The 15487-nt window shown below is 42.6% G+C and overlaps 1 protein-coding gene across 1 annotated transcript in view; it reads left to right on the forward strand.

Annotated features, from left to right (window-relative positions):
- NSMCE2 (NSE2 (MMS21) homolog, SMC5-SMC6 complex SUMO ligase) overlaps window positions 1-15487 on the forward strand; it is a 171532-nt gene that overhangs the window by 30988 nt on the left and 125057 nt on the right. The window contains exon 3 of the mRNA XM_024192589.2: window positions 4642-4748. Coding sequence (XP_024048357.1) covers window positions 4642-4748 — 107 coding nt within the window. The remainder of the gene's footprint in view (window positions 1-4641; window positions 4749-15487) is intronic.

Below are 15487 nucleotides of genomic sequence, written 5' to 3' on the forward strand. Positions count from 1 at the left end.
CATTCCCTTCCCCTTGGGGGAACAAAAAGACCAAAGGATTTTTCCTCTTAGTCCTCAATTTGTGGAAACAGGCTATCCAAAGACATACTGGGGGCTCCACTGCAGGTGTGGTTGCCATAAAATAGATGGGCTTCATGGCGCTGTAGTTCACTCCATCCTAGTGTATCTTTGTGCCTGCAATAAATTCTTTAAGGGCAGGCTGTAATCTTGGATGTGTGATACATATTGGCATTTATCTTGAAACATCTGCAGCCACACGTGCATGAAAGAACAGCAGCAGAAAGACAGCTCTTCGCATCATTTGAGACTAGAAACAAGCCGATGGGTGGGTGGAACCCTTGGGATCAGAGGACTGTAGGCAAGAGGTAGTTAAAGTTAATATCCTTCTTCCCCCAGCTGGGTTCCACCTCTTCGTTTGTGCTCAGTGTTTTGTTTTTAGGGCAACTTTCAAGTATTATAATGTAAAATCAGCTAAAGCCTCATTATTTAGTAGGTACAATTAGTTTGAGTTTTCAGTTCAGGGAATGTTCTGTGCAGAATTGACATGGGTCTGATGCTATGTTTAACAATGTCCTCCTCTTCCCTTTCAAAGTTTCAGAATATTTAGGCCAGTGAAGTTTCTGTATGTTGTGGATATGATTCATTTGGGCCATGGGAGGAGGGTGACAGTTACTTGCTACACAAATCTTTCCTGTGATTCATGAAACATCATTTGTGTCAGCCTTGTAGGAGGCAGTTCATCTGCCTCCTAGTAGGAGGGAAAAACACTGGCATCACTGCTGTCAGATGGGCATGGGAAAAATGGTAGTTAGACAGAAGAAAGTAGCAGGAACGCTGGGGCTCTGTCTGCAATACTTATTGATGTATTTAATGAAAGACTGATGTGTATCAAGCGTAGATGTCTTTAAGGAGAACAGCACTGCTACAATAGCCAAAAATACAAAAGAATGTTGCTTTTTGTCGTGTTTTAATTTTTTTTCTGACTTTGTGTAAAAATGTCTTTGCACTTTACCTTCTGGTTGGCTGAATCCACTGTTGTTTCACATAGGAGAAAGCCCTTATTGCTGAACTTTGTCTCAGCAAAACTTTCAGTTTCTGCTGGTAAGAGCTGGGAGGTCAAATACAGTGCTGTATGCTTGCTCTCTGCAGAGATTTGCATTCTACTGTACCAGTAAACAGCAAAGACAGTTTACCAAATTCTATTAGCCTCCCCATAGGAAGGCGTTTTCCCTGGCCCACCGAAAAGTTGAATAAAAACATTAAGTGTAACTTCCTTGTCAAAGTCAATGACCCAGATCATCCTAGCTAGATTTGCTCATGAAAGAAATACACCCTACAAAGGACCTTAATTCGGTATGGAAGATGGCTCAGCTGTTTCTGGGGCACTGTTGATCTTCTCTTCCAGACTCTGTGGAGGTCACCCTCTCAGTCTAGGATCCACATAGAGTAGATGAAGACTGGGAGAGCTGGGGACCTGTATTATCATTTAACCTGGGGTTGTATTATCTTTTCTATAGAGCCTCACTATCCCAGCCATCCCACAATCCCCCAGCCCCCATCTCACCCAAGGACCCAGAAGCATCCATGAGGAATCCCTAGTAGTACTGCTCTAACGGACCTCTAGTATGACCCTGGAGACCTGCCTCAGGGTCTGTTGTGTGGGGCTGAACAAATCCTGCCTCCCCACTCACGGGAATGATAGGCGAGGGACTCCATAAGTGTATTCCTCATGGAGGTTTCCAGCCTTCCCACCATCAACCAGGGGCAAGGAGGGGTTGAGTTGGGATAATGGTTTCAGCTGCTGCAGACCTAACAAAATTATCATTGAAAGTCAACACGACGATTCAGTATCTCAAAAGCCAGGATTTAGTCTCAGCTTCATGTGTTACATGGAGGCGTTTCTACCAGCCTCAAGGCTGCATGATGTGCTGGAGTGGAAATAAGGAGGATTTTCTCATACAAGGGAATCATCTAGAGAAAAATGGCTACACAGTACGATTTGTGATGGTACTCCATAGCTAAACTCAATCTTTCACATAGATGGCTGGGGGGCTCAGCAGCTTTAAGGCAAACTACTACATGTTATACATATAGTTTCACCCAACCTTACCAATCAAGACACCCTCATAAAACTATAGATATAGCCAAAAAGAGGGATGAATAAGGGAAGGGAAAGGTGTTACATATGGGGGTATGGGCATGGTCTGCTTACACCACCTTGTCTCCATGTTAAATGTATGTAGACTCACATGGTTCAAGAAACATTCTCGTCTTGGGGTCTTGCTTATTGACAAATCATAATAGTTGAACATCAACTCCAGCACTAATCTGCCAGCCCTTCCCCTTAGGTTTGACAGTTCCTGGCTAAACCCATCTCCTTCCTGAAGCCTTTCTCAGGGGAGGCTTCTACTATTGTAGGTATATTCCACCTGGCTGGCATGGACAGCCACCTCCCAGGTCTTTCTCCTGACTCTGAGTCTCCCCCCTTTGTCTGCTCAGGTTCTTTTTTATTAGGAAGTGCCACCTCTGGGCTGCTGGCACATGATCCTTGGTCACCTGACTCAGCTGCTGGTCAGAGCCTAGAAGCAGGATGTTAGGACATGGGTATGTGCCCAGGAACCAGCATGCCATTACATGAGATTGTGTGTGGTTTTAAGAAAACAACACTCTGGAAAATAGTCATTCAGCATTGTTTTGAAAGGGAGAGAGGGTGGTCCTGGGATGGATGACAGAGAAGGAAGATGAACCTCTCATAGCCACCAGTACAAAGGGATGATTACCTGCAACACAAGACGTGATGATTGAATTACTAGAAAATGGGTGGTGTCAGAATGCAAATATCTGCCAGAACAAGAGAGGTCTCTAATATAGCGAGGGCTTTTGGAAGTCCTACAGGCCCGCATCCAGTGTGAATTGATGTAGCGCCATTGGAGTCAGTGGGGCTATGGTGACTTATACCAGCTGAGGTCTGACTCTTGCGGCCAATCCTCTGCTTCGCAGGCTGCCAATTCAAGGCAGCCACAATATGACCTTATTGCTCAAACCAGTTAAGCAACGTTTTTCTGCGTTCTGCACAAGCTGCTAGTGATGTAGAAGCACTGCAAGGAAGAAGTTACAATAATTGAACCCCAGGGTCACCAGGGGCTGTGTTCCTGTTGCAGTGTTGTCATGGGATAAGTAAGGGCGCAGTTGAAAAAAAATTGCACAACTGGAGGAAACTATACACACTTTTGTACTGTATATGACAAGTGTCTCTCCCTGAAAGGTAATGTCCGAATAAAGAAAAAGCGAGTTTAGAATGGAAAAGCAGAGACATAACTGAAGGTGGAAGAAGGTGTTTGGAGTGATGCAGAGGGGAGTAAAAATAGTAATGTCTTACTGAACAACATGTATTCACTACATTTGAGTAGGCAATGACTACTAACTGGATTAAAGCACTGTTTGGTTCATCCATATGGCTAAGTCTTCCATTATTTCCTGTGTTATAAAATGCTGACTCCATTTGGATTTTACAATTCTAATGTTTATTTTGGGGGAGAGGGGAAAGAAAGGGGACTAATTATAGCTTTGAACTCCACTACAATGAGACAGGGTTTCTATTAAATATTTCTCAGGCAGTCTGATGAGTCATGACATGCAACTTCTTCAGAAAATATCCTGATTGCCTAATGACTAGATGTTGGTAACTGAAATTACACACTCTCTCTCTCACACTCTCATGAAACCCAGGAAGTGTCTGTCTCTGAGTAAGTTGTTTATTGAAGTTACCCAAGAAATGTAAAAGGGCTTATGATTGCAAAATAGGTAAAAAAAATATAACTGAAATTTGAGGAACATGACAAACACCTGCTGTACAATACAAATAGTGAAATATTATTACTGTATTTTCATTCACAACATAGGAAGTACTTTCCATATTTTAAAGATAATAATGTATCTTCCTTATTAGGTAACAAAGGTCAAGCACTGATCAACTGTAAAGAAAGAAAAGCATTGAATCACCAGATGAAAGTAACAAAATTAAATACCTTTAGCACAAAATCTTCATAATAAGGATTGCCACAGCATAGTATGGTGCAGAGTACATTAAACACTTGCTCCACTGACTTACAGTTCAAACACAATTTCTTCTCAGAAGGACATGAAATTCACTTTCCGTCATAGATTTTTAAGTTCAGAAAGAACCATTAATAATATCATCTGGTCTGATCTTGTGAATAACACATGCCCTAGCTTTCATTTGGATTCTATCCTTGGCCCTACTTCATTAATGCTCCAACAATTTATGGTTAACCTAGAGCATGTTTTAGAAAGACATCCAATAATTGAGAGTTTGGATAAATTGACCTCCAAATGTTGGAAAGACTACAGACTTTTTAAATTCTGCAGTAGAAACGTTTTCTCCGGAGTTTATAAACTATGAAGGTTTCACCCCTTAAGCCTGTAATTCAACTTTGGGAGGCTATGGCTACCTTTCAGATAACAGAATTTAAATTAATTGGGATTTGAGTAATTAAATGTTCACTGTATTTTAATAATTTATGTTTTAAAATGATTGCAGATGAATTTAGCTAACTCCTATCCAGTCATGTTCTCATTTGCATGGAGGAGTGATGAATGCCTATGTACTTTGTTTTGCAGATGATGTAGAGGAGGTTAACAGTATGGAAAGTGTGATGTTAGAATATGCTGCAATGGACAGAGAGCTAAACCATTACATGCAAGCAGTTGAAGCTACAGTACATCAGGTAACTGATCATTGCCATGCCAAATATGGATGAGATTTTCTACAACACTTTTAATTCTTACAAAAATTACATTAAAAGAACATTTAGTCTTCAGAATCAAAGGCTGCAAAGTTAGGAAATGCCAGAATCAAGGTTGCCCATGCAACCTTAATTCAGCCCCCTTTGCACATGCATTGTGATACAGTGTTTAATAACATGATCACATACTACTTTTTCCACAGGACTCCTATTTCCTTCAGTGTAGAGGATGGAAGGCACTCTGGGAATGAACCAGGGTTGTGTAGTTAATAAATAGTTTTATAGGAAATGTACCTCATTTGTTGCAGAAGTTGGAAGATGGTTAGTGAACAAAGCAGGTGACTGTGGGAATAAAAAAGATGATCCCCTGGTTCAGGCAGTTGAATGCCACCTTTAGGAACTGGAGTCTATCCCTGCCCCATCACAAAGTTCCTATGTGATGCTGAGCAAATAGTATTTTTGTTTTTAAAAAAGCAAACTAGTAATCAGAAATTCCATGATCTTGAACCATATTGACTCTCATATGGATTCATCATCAAGGTTAGAACCTTCAAATCTATAGCCCAGACCTCTGCCACTTGAGCTAACAGAGTAAGTAATAGCAGAAGAAAGTTGTCATCTTTTGTGGAGCCAGCCACTAGAGGGAGACAAGACACACATTTTGCAGGGCTTTCACAGCTATCTGCTGGCCGCAGAGGAATGTTGAGACTCTGTAATCTTGAGTTCTATTCTAGAGACAAGTGTGCTGTAGTGGTTACAGCTCCTTTTGCACATGTCCCCTTCTTTTCCTGCCCCTTCAAGTCTGTGTCCTAATCTCCCCTCCCCATTTCACCCCCCTCAGCTTCCCATCCTGATCCCCAAGTCCTCACCATCAGCACTTTGTTCCAGGCCCAGTCCCCTATCCTGGTTCAGTTCCTCATCTCAGACTCCCCCATCTGTTCTCTCCCTGCATCATGCGGGAGGTCAGACTAGATGACCATATTGGTCCCTTCTGACCTTAAAGTCTATGAGTCTATGAGCTCAGCTCTTCAACCTGCCTGCCTTCCTGGCAAGCTGATTGTTTTCATCAACTGTCTTGCCACCAGCAGGGGGAGCATTGAAAGCATAGAAGAGAATGTTCCTGCTTTCACTGCCTGTGACTGGCCCCAGAGCAGCCCCCAGCTGCCAGGAGAAGCAATTGCAGGGAAAGCCCTGCTCTCAGCCCCTGTCCCATTGCTCAGTACAGAGTGGGAGTCTTCTGTGAATTTAGCCGCTAAGTCTCTACTTAGTATATGCAAACTGAGATTTTCAGGGGCTCATAACCTGGCCAGTTGTGGGCAGATTTTCACAGAGAGCAAAAGACACATTCCTGCCACCATAGCGTTCTCCCTGCCAAATATCACATCTCTTCTTTAAAGCACAGAAGCCCTAGAGCTTTGACAGGTGTTCTGGGAAAAAGTCACATGGGAAAAAAGTCACCCAGAGCAGGTGCCTTCAATCTAGGAGAAGAAGTGTAATACAGGTTACAGCCTCGCAGCAGAACAAAGAGATCAGGGGAGGACAGCAAGTATTTTTTTCTGTAGCTGTTCATGGGAAGTGGGAGCTTCTACAGCTCTACTCTTCTATTTATTACTTATTCTGCACCCATCAAGTGGGCTAATTTCAAAGCATGCAGGTGGCCTCCAAACTATACAGCATCTCTCCTGCTGGTGTCTGGCCAGCTGTCAATCTACCTTAGAAAGTGGGGCACTTTTCCCTAAAATCTATGTAATAGTTAAGGTGAATGAGACACTGGTGCTATTTCTCCTTCATCCTTACCAAAGTTAGGGTGGCTGCTATTGGAAGCCGAACAGACAGAACCACATGTTAAAGCAGCCTCTGGTGGCCAGGCTCCCTGCTGACTTGGGAAAGACCCAACAGAGGGTCCAACTCTTTCCCAGGGACAAAGCACCAGGCTATTAATTTGTGCAGACAGAGATTACCATTTTTCATTTATTAACATAACTCAACCTGAAGGTAAAAAAACACCTTTTATCAATCTGATCTTACTAAGTGTGTGTCCGTTGTTGTTGGTGTGTGTGTGTGTGTGTGTGTGTAAATGGAAGAGCACAGTGATTCCAAACACATGGTGAATTCTGTATGCCTTGCTTTCTTCTTATGAACCACACTTAAAAATAAGTGTCCATCAAGCAGTATGAAAGCTTGAAGCTGATAGGATAGGGAGAGCTTGCCCTCTGCCTCCAGGCAGGATCTGTTCTGCTGCAGTTGTCTGGAGTTCAAACTCCTGATATTTCACCTTATGTAACCCTTGCCAGTTGCACTTACATGCCAGTATAAGACGACAGAAGCTCACAATGAAAATAACAAGGAAGTAGTATGAAGTATAGTTATAGGTTTCCAAAAGACAAGTGTTTGTTGACCTAATCTGCAGTTGGAGCAACACACAAGGTGAAACTTAGCTGCATCCTCATCTGGTTGAATCAGCAGCCTGTTGAGTAAGAAATGAGCAAATGTAGTGCTGTTTCCAACAATAGACTGTGGGAAATCCTTTGTCCGTGGAAATTCCCTCTGACACTGAATTTAGCTCACCTGTGTAATGACTTGCCCTGTGCCACTTCTCCTTTTTTAACAAGAGTCTGTTTCCTGTAAAGTAAACACCGCCCAGGTTACTCTCCAGGCAAAAGAAGCCTAAACAGTGATGTTGTTTGTTTTCACTTAAAATAAAGTTAAAAACCAGATTGTTCTGTTCTGGCCCCTTTATGCTCCTTAAGTGGAACAAAGAGGCTGGGAACCAAGCTGGACTGGCCAGTTGAGAATTTCTTGCCTTGAGGAGCTTTTATCGGACAGAGAGATAGTGTACCCAGCTCCTGTGACACCACTTTGCCCCTTCTCAGCCCTGTCATAGGCGATTGCTATGGGCAGGACAGGGGAGTGGCTGAAGTACTCGGCTTTTCATCTGTGCTCTTTTGGTATATGGTTCATTAGGGGCTGTGTCCAGTTAGTGTAATTTAGAGCAGTCTCCGGACGATTCCAACCAAGGCAGATCTCAGGGTAGCGCAGATCTGCCCTGAGAATCAGGAAACCATAACCAGCTCCCTGATGGCTCTGCCCCTCAGACCATCTGCTGCACAGCAGAGAATCTGGGCATTTATTGTGCCAGTGGAAGGAAGATATTAAGGTGGGGCTGATAGTGCCGCCTATACTTAAGGTTGCCCAACATTTCCCATTATAAGACTCTGTTTTCAGTTGCTTATAACTTTGCCAAACTTTAACCATTTATCTGTCTTGTGCTCTCACTGCAACTGTTGCTGAGCACAGGCAGCATGCAGGTGAAGGAAGAATCAGCTTGACCAGGGGTCGGCAACCTTTCAGAAGTGCTGTGCCGAGTCTTCATTTATTCACTCTAATTTAAGGTTTTGCGTGCCGGTAATACATTTAAACATTTTTAGAAGGTCCCTTTCTATAAGTCTATAATATGTAACTAAACTATTGTTGTATGTAAAGTAAATAAGGTTTTAAAAATGTTTAAGAAGCTACATTTAAAATTAAATTAAAATGCAGAGCCCCACCGGACCAGTGGCCAGGACCTGGGCTTGCGTGCCACCTTCGGCACACGTGCCATAGGTTTCCTACCCCTGAGCTTGACTAATGCAGAGTGGTGAAGAAGAGTGGAGGTGGGAATCTCCATCCTTAGAGGTTTTTAAGGCCCGGCTTGACAAAGCCCTGGCTGGGGTGATTTAGCTGGTGTTGGTCCTGCTTTGAGCAGGGGATTGGACTAGATCAGGGGTAGGCAACCTATGGCACGTGTGCTGAAGGTGGCACGCGAGCTGATTTTCAGTGGCACTCACACTGCCCAGGTCCTGGCCACTGGTCCGGTGGGGCTCTGCATTTTAATTTAATTTTAAATGTAGCTTCTTAAACATTTTTAAAACCTTATTTACTTTACATACAACAATAGTTTAGTTACATATTATAGACTTATAGAAAGAGACCTTCTAAAAATGTTAAAATGTATTACTGGCACGCGAAACCTTAAATTAGAGTGAATAAATGAAGACTCGGCACAGCACTTCTGAAAGGTTGCTGACCCCTGGACTAGATGACCTCCTGAGGTCTCTTCCAACCCTAATATTCTATGGGGGGCAGTCAGCCAGGTGGTTGTAGGAGCCAGAGACTGGGGAGGAGTGTGTGGGGGGGGGGCATTGGCAGAAGGAAAGGGGAGGGGGAAGGATTGGGGAGATATATGTAGAGGACAAGGCAATTGGATGGGGTGGTGGGCAGGAGCTAGGAGGGTGGGATAGGAGCTGAAGAAAGGTGGAGTGGCTGAGGACCCATATAGGCACAAAGAAGGAAGAGGTTGGACAGGAGAAGAGAGGGTAGAGGGCAAAGGAGCTGTAACAAGGTGATCAGAGCAGAAGGGGAGGGGGGCATGAGCTGGCGAGGGGGTTGGGAGGTTGGATCAGTTGCAGAAGTGGGAATATATGTAGTGAATGAGGCATGGACCTGTAGGAAGGGAGAGGATGGTGTCATGGTTAAGGCAGATGAATGTCTTGCTGGATAATTGGATTCTAGTCCTGCCTTTGCTGCCACAAGGATGCTGAACAAGGCACTTAAACCAAATTGTTCACAGGTGATTACTAATTGTGTGTTCTTCTTTTTCTTGGTGCCTAAACTAAAGCCAGATTGGCACAAGTTCTGTAACTGAAGTCAATGGGAGCTATGTGGTTTTTTATTTTTTATTTTTTTATTTTTTTTGAAGTGCAGTAAAAATGTGAAGTTCTCTGAAAAGACAGGCCCCAAGTGTCTCATTTTGGACACCCAAAATTAGTGGGCAGTTTAGCTCTTAATCTCTCTGTGCCTCAGTTACCCAACTGTAAAATAGGGATAATCTGACATGGGTGTCATGAGGATCAATTAATTAATGTTTGTGAAGCACTCGTATGCTTTAGTGAAAGCACTAGAGAAAAGCCCAGAGGAAATTCATAATATTTTATTCCCTGCAGGGTTTGGATAGTGTAAATTAAGCCCTGAGGCCACACAGTGAATAAGAAAAATAAAGAAATGTTGAATAGCTACACAATCCGTGAATGAGCCTCCTTCACTACACACCCTGATTCATTCCCAGAGTGGGTCCATTTAGTGTACTGAAGGAGGCAGGGGCCCCTTGGAAAAAGAGCATGTGACCATGTAATTAAGAGACTATCATAATACATGTGTGCAAAGGGGGCAAATTAAGGTTGCACGGGCAACCTAAATTCTTGCATTTGCTAACTTTGGAGTGCTTGACTCTGCAACCTTAATGGTCTTCTACCATAGCTTTTTGGATGTAATTTAGAATGAATGATGTTCTGTGCTGACTGCAATCTCCAAACTATAAACAGGATTACAGTGTTAAGGTTCTGTGCTCACTTCCCTACAAAAGCTGGTTTGAGGAGGCATTTCAACACATTTTTAATATTTACTTCCCTTTTGTGTGTGTGTGTGTGTCTATGTGTGTTTTGCGCTAAACAGCATGTAGAGGCTTCCATTATGTTTGTAACATAGCCAGGCATATTTTATGTGAATTAGTTAGCTCCTACCCATGTGGTTCACTTTCGTAATATGTTGGAGGCCATGTTTCATGCAATGCAATAGAAGCTGCATTTATCAAATAGTGTGTGCAAAGAAATACAAGAGCATTGTTCTTGCTGGATTTATCTAGGTTCATAGAACACATTCTCAACATGATTTCTGAGTGCCTTACTGTGAGGAAAATAATCTCTCTCCTTTGTAGAGATTAAGGGTATGTCTATATGTACAGTGGTGCAGCTGTGCCGATACAGCTGTGCCTCTGAAGCACATCTGGTGAAGACACTCTGTGCCAACGGGAGAGAGCTCTCCCGTCGGCATAAAAAACCCACCTCCACGAGTGGCGGAAGCTATGTCGGTAGGAGAAGCTCTCCCACTGACATAGTGCTGTGCACACGAGCACTTATGTCGGTATAGCTTATGTTGCTCAGGGTGTGGAATATGTAGACGTAGCCAGTGGTCTAGATCCTGCAAATTCTTATTCTTGCACTTGCCTTTATGTACTTTGACTTCAGTAGGGCTATTTGCATTTGTAAAATTAAGCATGTGCCTAAGTGTTTGCAGAATCAGCACTGTAGGTAAGAGGGAATTTATCAGAGCAAGAGGCATAGTATCTCTGCTTTCCCAGTGCTTAGTCATGTCAGGGCTTTGGGTCCAGACAAGAAAGAGGTGATGTTGATACACTGGGAGAACCTCCAGAAGAAAAGGTGAAGCTCATATCTACTCCCTCTATTTCAGAAATCTGCTTGTTGTTTGTTACTTTGTAAAATAATGAGTCCTAGTGGATAGAGAGATGGACTGGGACTCAGGAGACCTGGATTCCATTTGCAGCTTTGCCATTGGTCTGCTTGGGTAACTGTGGGCGAGTCACCTTACGGCTATGTGCCTCAGTTTCCCTATCTATAAAATGGGGATAATGAAGCTTACCTCCTTTGTAAAATGCTTTGAGCCCTACCAGTAGAAAGTGCTATATGAGGAGGTATTATTTGATTTTATTACTGAGAATTATAATTGGGAGTCTTTTGGATTCTGCAGCTACTTTTGGATTCCTAGATATCCCCAAGAACAAGGCTCTTAGTGACTTAGTGGCTTTTCTCGTATGGATTTAAACTTTGGGGGTGGGAAGCCAGGGCATTCTCAGCAGGTGGGCTCTTGATTCTGGAATTCACTCCCCCATTTATTGAACACACCCTGAGTTAAGGCATATCTGTTCACTGGCATTTTTCCTGAGTAATTTGTCTTTAGTGAGTTCTGTTTTTTTCTTGTTTTTTCCTGTTAGGAACAGTTTTGGGGTTGGGGGGTTAATCTGATTATCTCCAAATACGCAGTCAGTGGCGTAGCCAGGTGGAGGGAACAAGGGGAGCGATCCAAAAAAAAAAAGGCGCCATCCACTGCGGCGCTTTTACTCACCCGGCAGCGCTCTGGGTCTTCGGCGGCATTTCGGCGGCGGGTCCTTCACTCACTCAACGGGTCTTCGGCGGCATTTCGGCGGTGGGTCCTTCACTCACTCAGCGGGTCTTCGACGGCATTTCGGCGGCGGGACCTTCACTCACTCAGCGGGTCTTCGGCAGCATTTCGGCGGCGGGTCCTTCAGTGCCGCTGAAGACACCCAGAGCGAGTGAAGGGCCCGCTGCCGAAGTGCTGCCGAAGCCCCGGAGGCCGGCGGGTGAGTAAAAATTAAAAAGGTGCCAAGAAATTGACAAGGTGCCACTTGTGCTCAGTGAGGAAGCGGCCGCTGCCCCGCTCCCCACGCCCCCCCGCTACGCTACTGTATGCAGTATATTGTTTTAATTAGTGTAAACATTTCCAAAGATCATGATGGGTGTGTTTTTATAAACCCGTCTTTAATCCAGTTATTCTTAGGAGTAGTTTGTTTTTTTCTGCTAGTATTAAGAATTTTTAAAATCTGCCTTATTTATTGCCGGCAAAAATCACTAATTTTGCCTGTAGACACGCTTATGGCTTAGAACAATGGCTGAACAAGGAGAACATTATTTTGAACTCTTTAATATAGTCTCCCAAACCACATAGTCATACTCCAATATTATTATGTATTGCTTGTATTAAGGTTAGAATGAGGCCCCATTGTTCTAGGCACATAGTAAATGACAGTCCCTGTCATGAAGATCTTAAAATCTTTATAGATTAGACAGACAAAGGGTGAGAGGAAGGGAGGAATAATATCTCCATTTTACAGATGGAGAACTGAGATACAAAATCCCAGATTCTCAAAGGTATTTAAGTGCCTAACTCCCATTGAGCTAAATACCTTTGAGAATATGAGCTAAAATAATTAAGGGCTCCATTCTGCAGAGTGTCAAGCATTCTGTCCCAATCCCCCATAGCATTTAAGCATGTGCTTAACTTTAAACATGTAAGTCACTTCATTGATTTGACTGTGATTACTCATGTGCTTAAAATTAAGCATGTGATTTGGGCCAGAGGAATTGGAGATCTAAGTGACTTGCCCGTGATCACACAGGAAGTCTGTGGCAGAGCCAGGAATGGAACCGAGATCTCCGGAGTCCCAGTCCAGGACTGTAATAACAAGACTGTCCTCCTCCTCCTCCTCATTTTCTTTATTCTGTCAGTCATGCTCAGATTAAAATAGCAAAACATTATTGATAACTAATTTAATTTGTGCTATAATGAAACCTCTTTTACTAACATGGCAGAATGAAGCATTAAGCACTTGGTGTAAGTAACTACTTGATGGTGTCTTTTAAGTACAATGAGAAGTTTTAATTTATAGTAGGTGGCCCTGATCCACATTGATGGGCTCTTACATTAACTCAGAGCCCAGTTCAGTCAGCATGACTCCACCAAAGTGCAATGAATGACCCAGTTTGAGAGAGATGTTCTGATCTTCAGTTTACTTACTTATTTTTTTAAAATAGGATTGGTAATATTTTGTGGTAGGCACAGTTAAACAATATTCTATTGTAAAATTAACTAGGTTCCACTTTTTTTGTTTTGGTGGCTATTGCTATGAAGTTGTTATATTAAAATAATGATGGCAAAAAGAATGTACTACAGTAGAGCTGAGATTAGCTCTATTGTTCACAGATGCTTCTTAAATACACTTCCCAGTTATTTTGGTTAACAACCTAGTCCTTGAGCTAAATAGTCATGAGGATGTAACATTTGTTATATGTTATACTTAAGGTGTATTTATTTTCCTTGAGACTTAATAATGTAATGTATTGTTAATCACCTTTAAATCTGTATACTACCACCACTTAACACCTGGGTTTTGTCAGTATAGTATGTGCAGAGTTGTTTTATGGAGCACTTTAATTTGCTCTGAAAGCCTCAACACTAAAGTACGTTCCTCCATTTTACTCGTACTCTTCCCTTTGTTTAATTAATTACTTTGAACACTCACAATCGAGCCTCTCCACATAGATTTACTGTGTTTCTTCCTATTTAAATCATTTTATTTATAACAAGTTCTGCTTGTTAAGGATGACTTAATAGTTCTTTTTTTTACTTTGAGCCTGATTCAGCAAGGTACTTAAACATGTGCCTAACTTAATGGATAGTCCCAGTGAAGTTAGCAGGATTGCATGTACTTAAAGTTAGGCATGTATGTAATTATTTTGCTGAATTGGGGCCCAAGTTTATAAAACAGGGCCTGATTTTGCCAAGATTCATAACAGGCGTTATGCTTAGTATCATTTGTAGTCCAATTGATTGTACTCTACTCTTAGTAATAAACCTTACACCAGGTATTAAGTGTTGGCAGATTGGCCTCATTTTGAGGACCTTACCCTAAGACAATGCCATTTATATCAAGTACATAAGATATGTCTACACTATAGCAGCACAACTACAGCATTGCATTTGTGCTGCTGTAGCGCTATAGTGTAGATGCTTCCTACATCAGTGGAATGTTTTTTCTGTCATTGGTTTTTACCAGCTTATTTTCTCCCCAGCACCTACTAATTGTGGATGTTTGGTATAGGAGCTAGTTGCACTTGGAGAGGGCAGTTTATAGATTCATAAATTTCAAGGCCATTATTATCATCTAGTCTGACCTCCTACATTATAGAGGCCATAGAACTTCCCCCAAAATAATTCCTAGAGCAGATCTTTTAGAAACACATCCAATCTTGATTTTAAAATTGCCACAGATGGAGACTCCGTCATAACCCTAGATAAGTCGTTCCAATGCTTTGATAAAGAGTTGTATGCAGAAGGGTGGTTAAAGGGAGTGAAGGAAGGTTGGTATCTCTAGGGGTCAGAGTTAATAACCATGCACCAGCAGACACGCAAAAATGGTTGCTGGAGTCAACACACTAATACCCAGATTTGGGGCCAGCTCCTTGTCTTGCAACTCACCTCTTCTTTAAATGCTCAAGAATAAAGAGAGGCTTTGTAAGATGTCCAGAAGGATATCTAATCTGGGCTATCGTGCATGGAGGGAGGAAGTTAATTCCTGATTTGGCTGGGCCTCCTTGAAAACATCTTGCCAGCAACCCCCTCCTTTTTAAGACAATGAAACTCCAGCTTGAGCACCTGTGCAGATCACAGCCACAGCAGATGGGATGAAATGTGGCCTCAGGTACCCAGGTCCCAAACTGAACAGAGATTTCTACTGACTTTAATGGAAGTTGGACCAGAGCCTTAAAGTTCAACACCATCCCCATAAATTCCTAGAGCAGAAATCCAATGGGGGCAGTTTATATCTGATACAACAGAGCTATGGAAGAGTGAGCTGCCTCCAGCAGAATCAGTTGCATGGTCAGCTTAAGTTCCTTATTACTGGTGATAACGAAACAGGAGGAACAAACACAGATACCCTGAGCAAACTTTCTGTGACACTCATTTAATGTGGACCCAATGTCATTATAAGATGGAGGGTGGTTTCACCAGCCAGGGAATGAAAATTAAGTTTCAGGAATTAGTCTTTTAAGGCTTTTTCCTCAGACCTTGTTTTACTGTCCACAGAACTAAAGCAAATCAGCTGGAAAACACTGGGCAGTAATCGCCATAGGCTTTCCTTGCTTTAACCAGCTGGGAGATCAGAGGACACATCCTTCCCCTTAGTTTTCTTTTGACCCAGTTTCCATTAACTTTTATACTCCACTTGGGCAGCCATCTGACAGGCAAGGATCTGTAAGTTACAGACTGCAACACCCTCTCCTTATTCCAGTCATGTTTGCTTTCTGAAT

The sequence above is a fragment of the Terrapene carolina genome, unplaced genomic scaffold (assembly GCF_002925995.2).
Source record: "Terrapene carolina triunguis isolate 2854851 unplaced genomic scaffold, T_m_triunguis-2.0 Scaffold58, whole genome shotgun sequence".
Lineage (NCBI taxonomy): Eukaryota > Metazoa > Chordata > Testudines > Emydidae > Terrapene > Terrapene triunguis.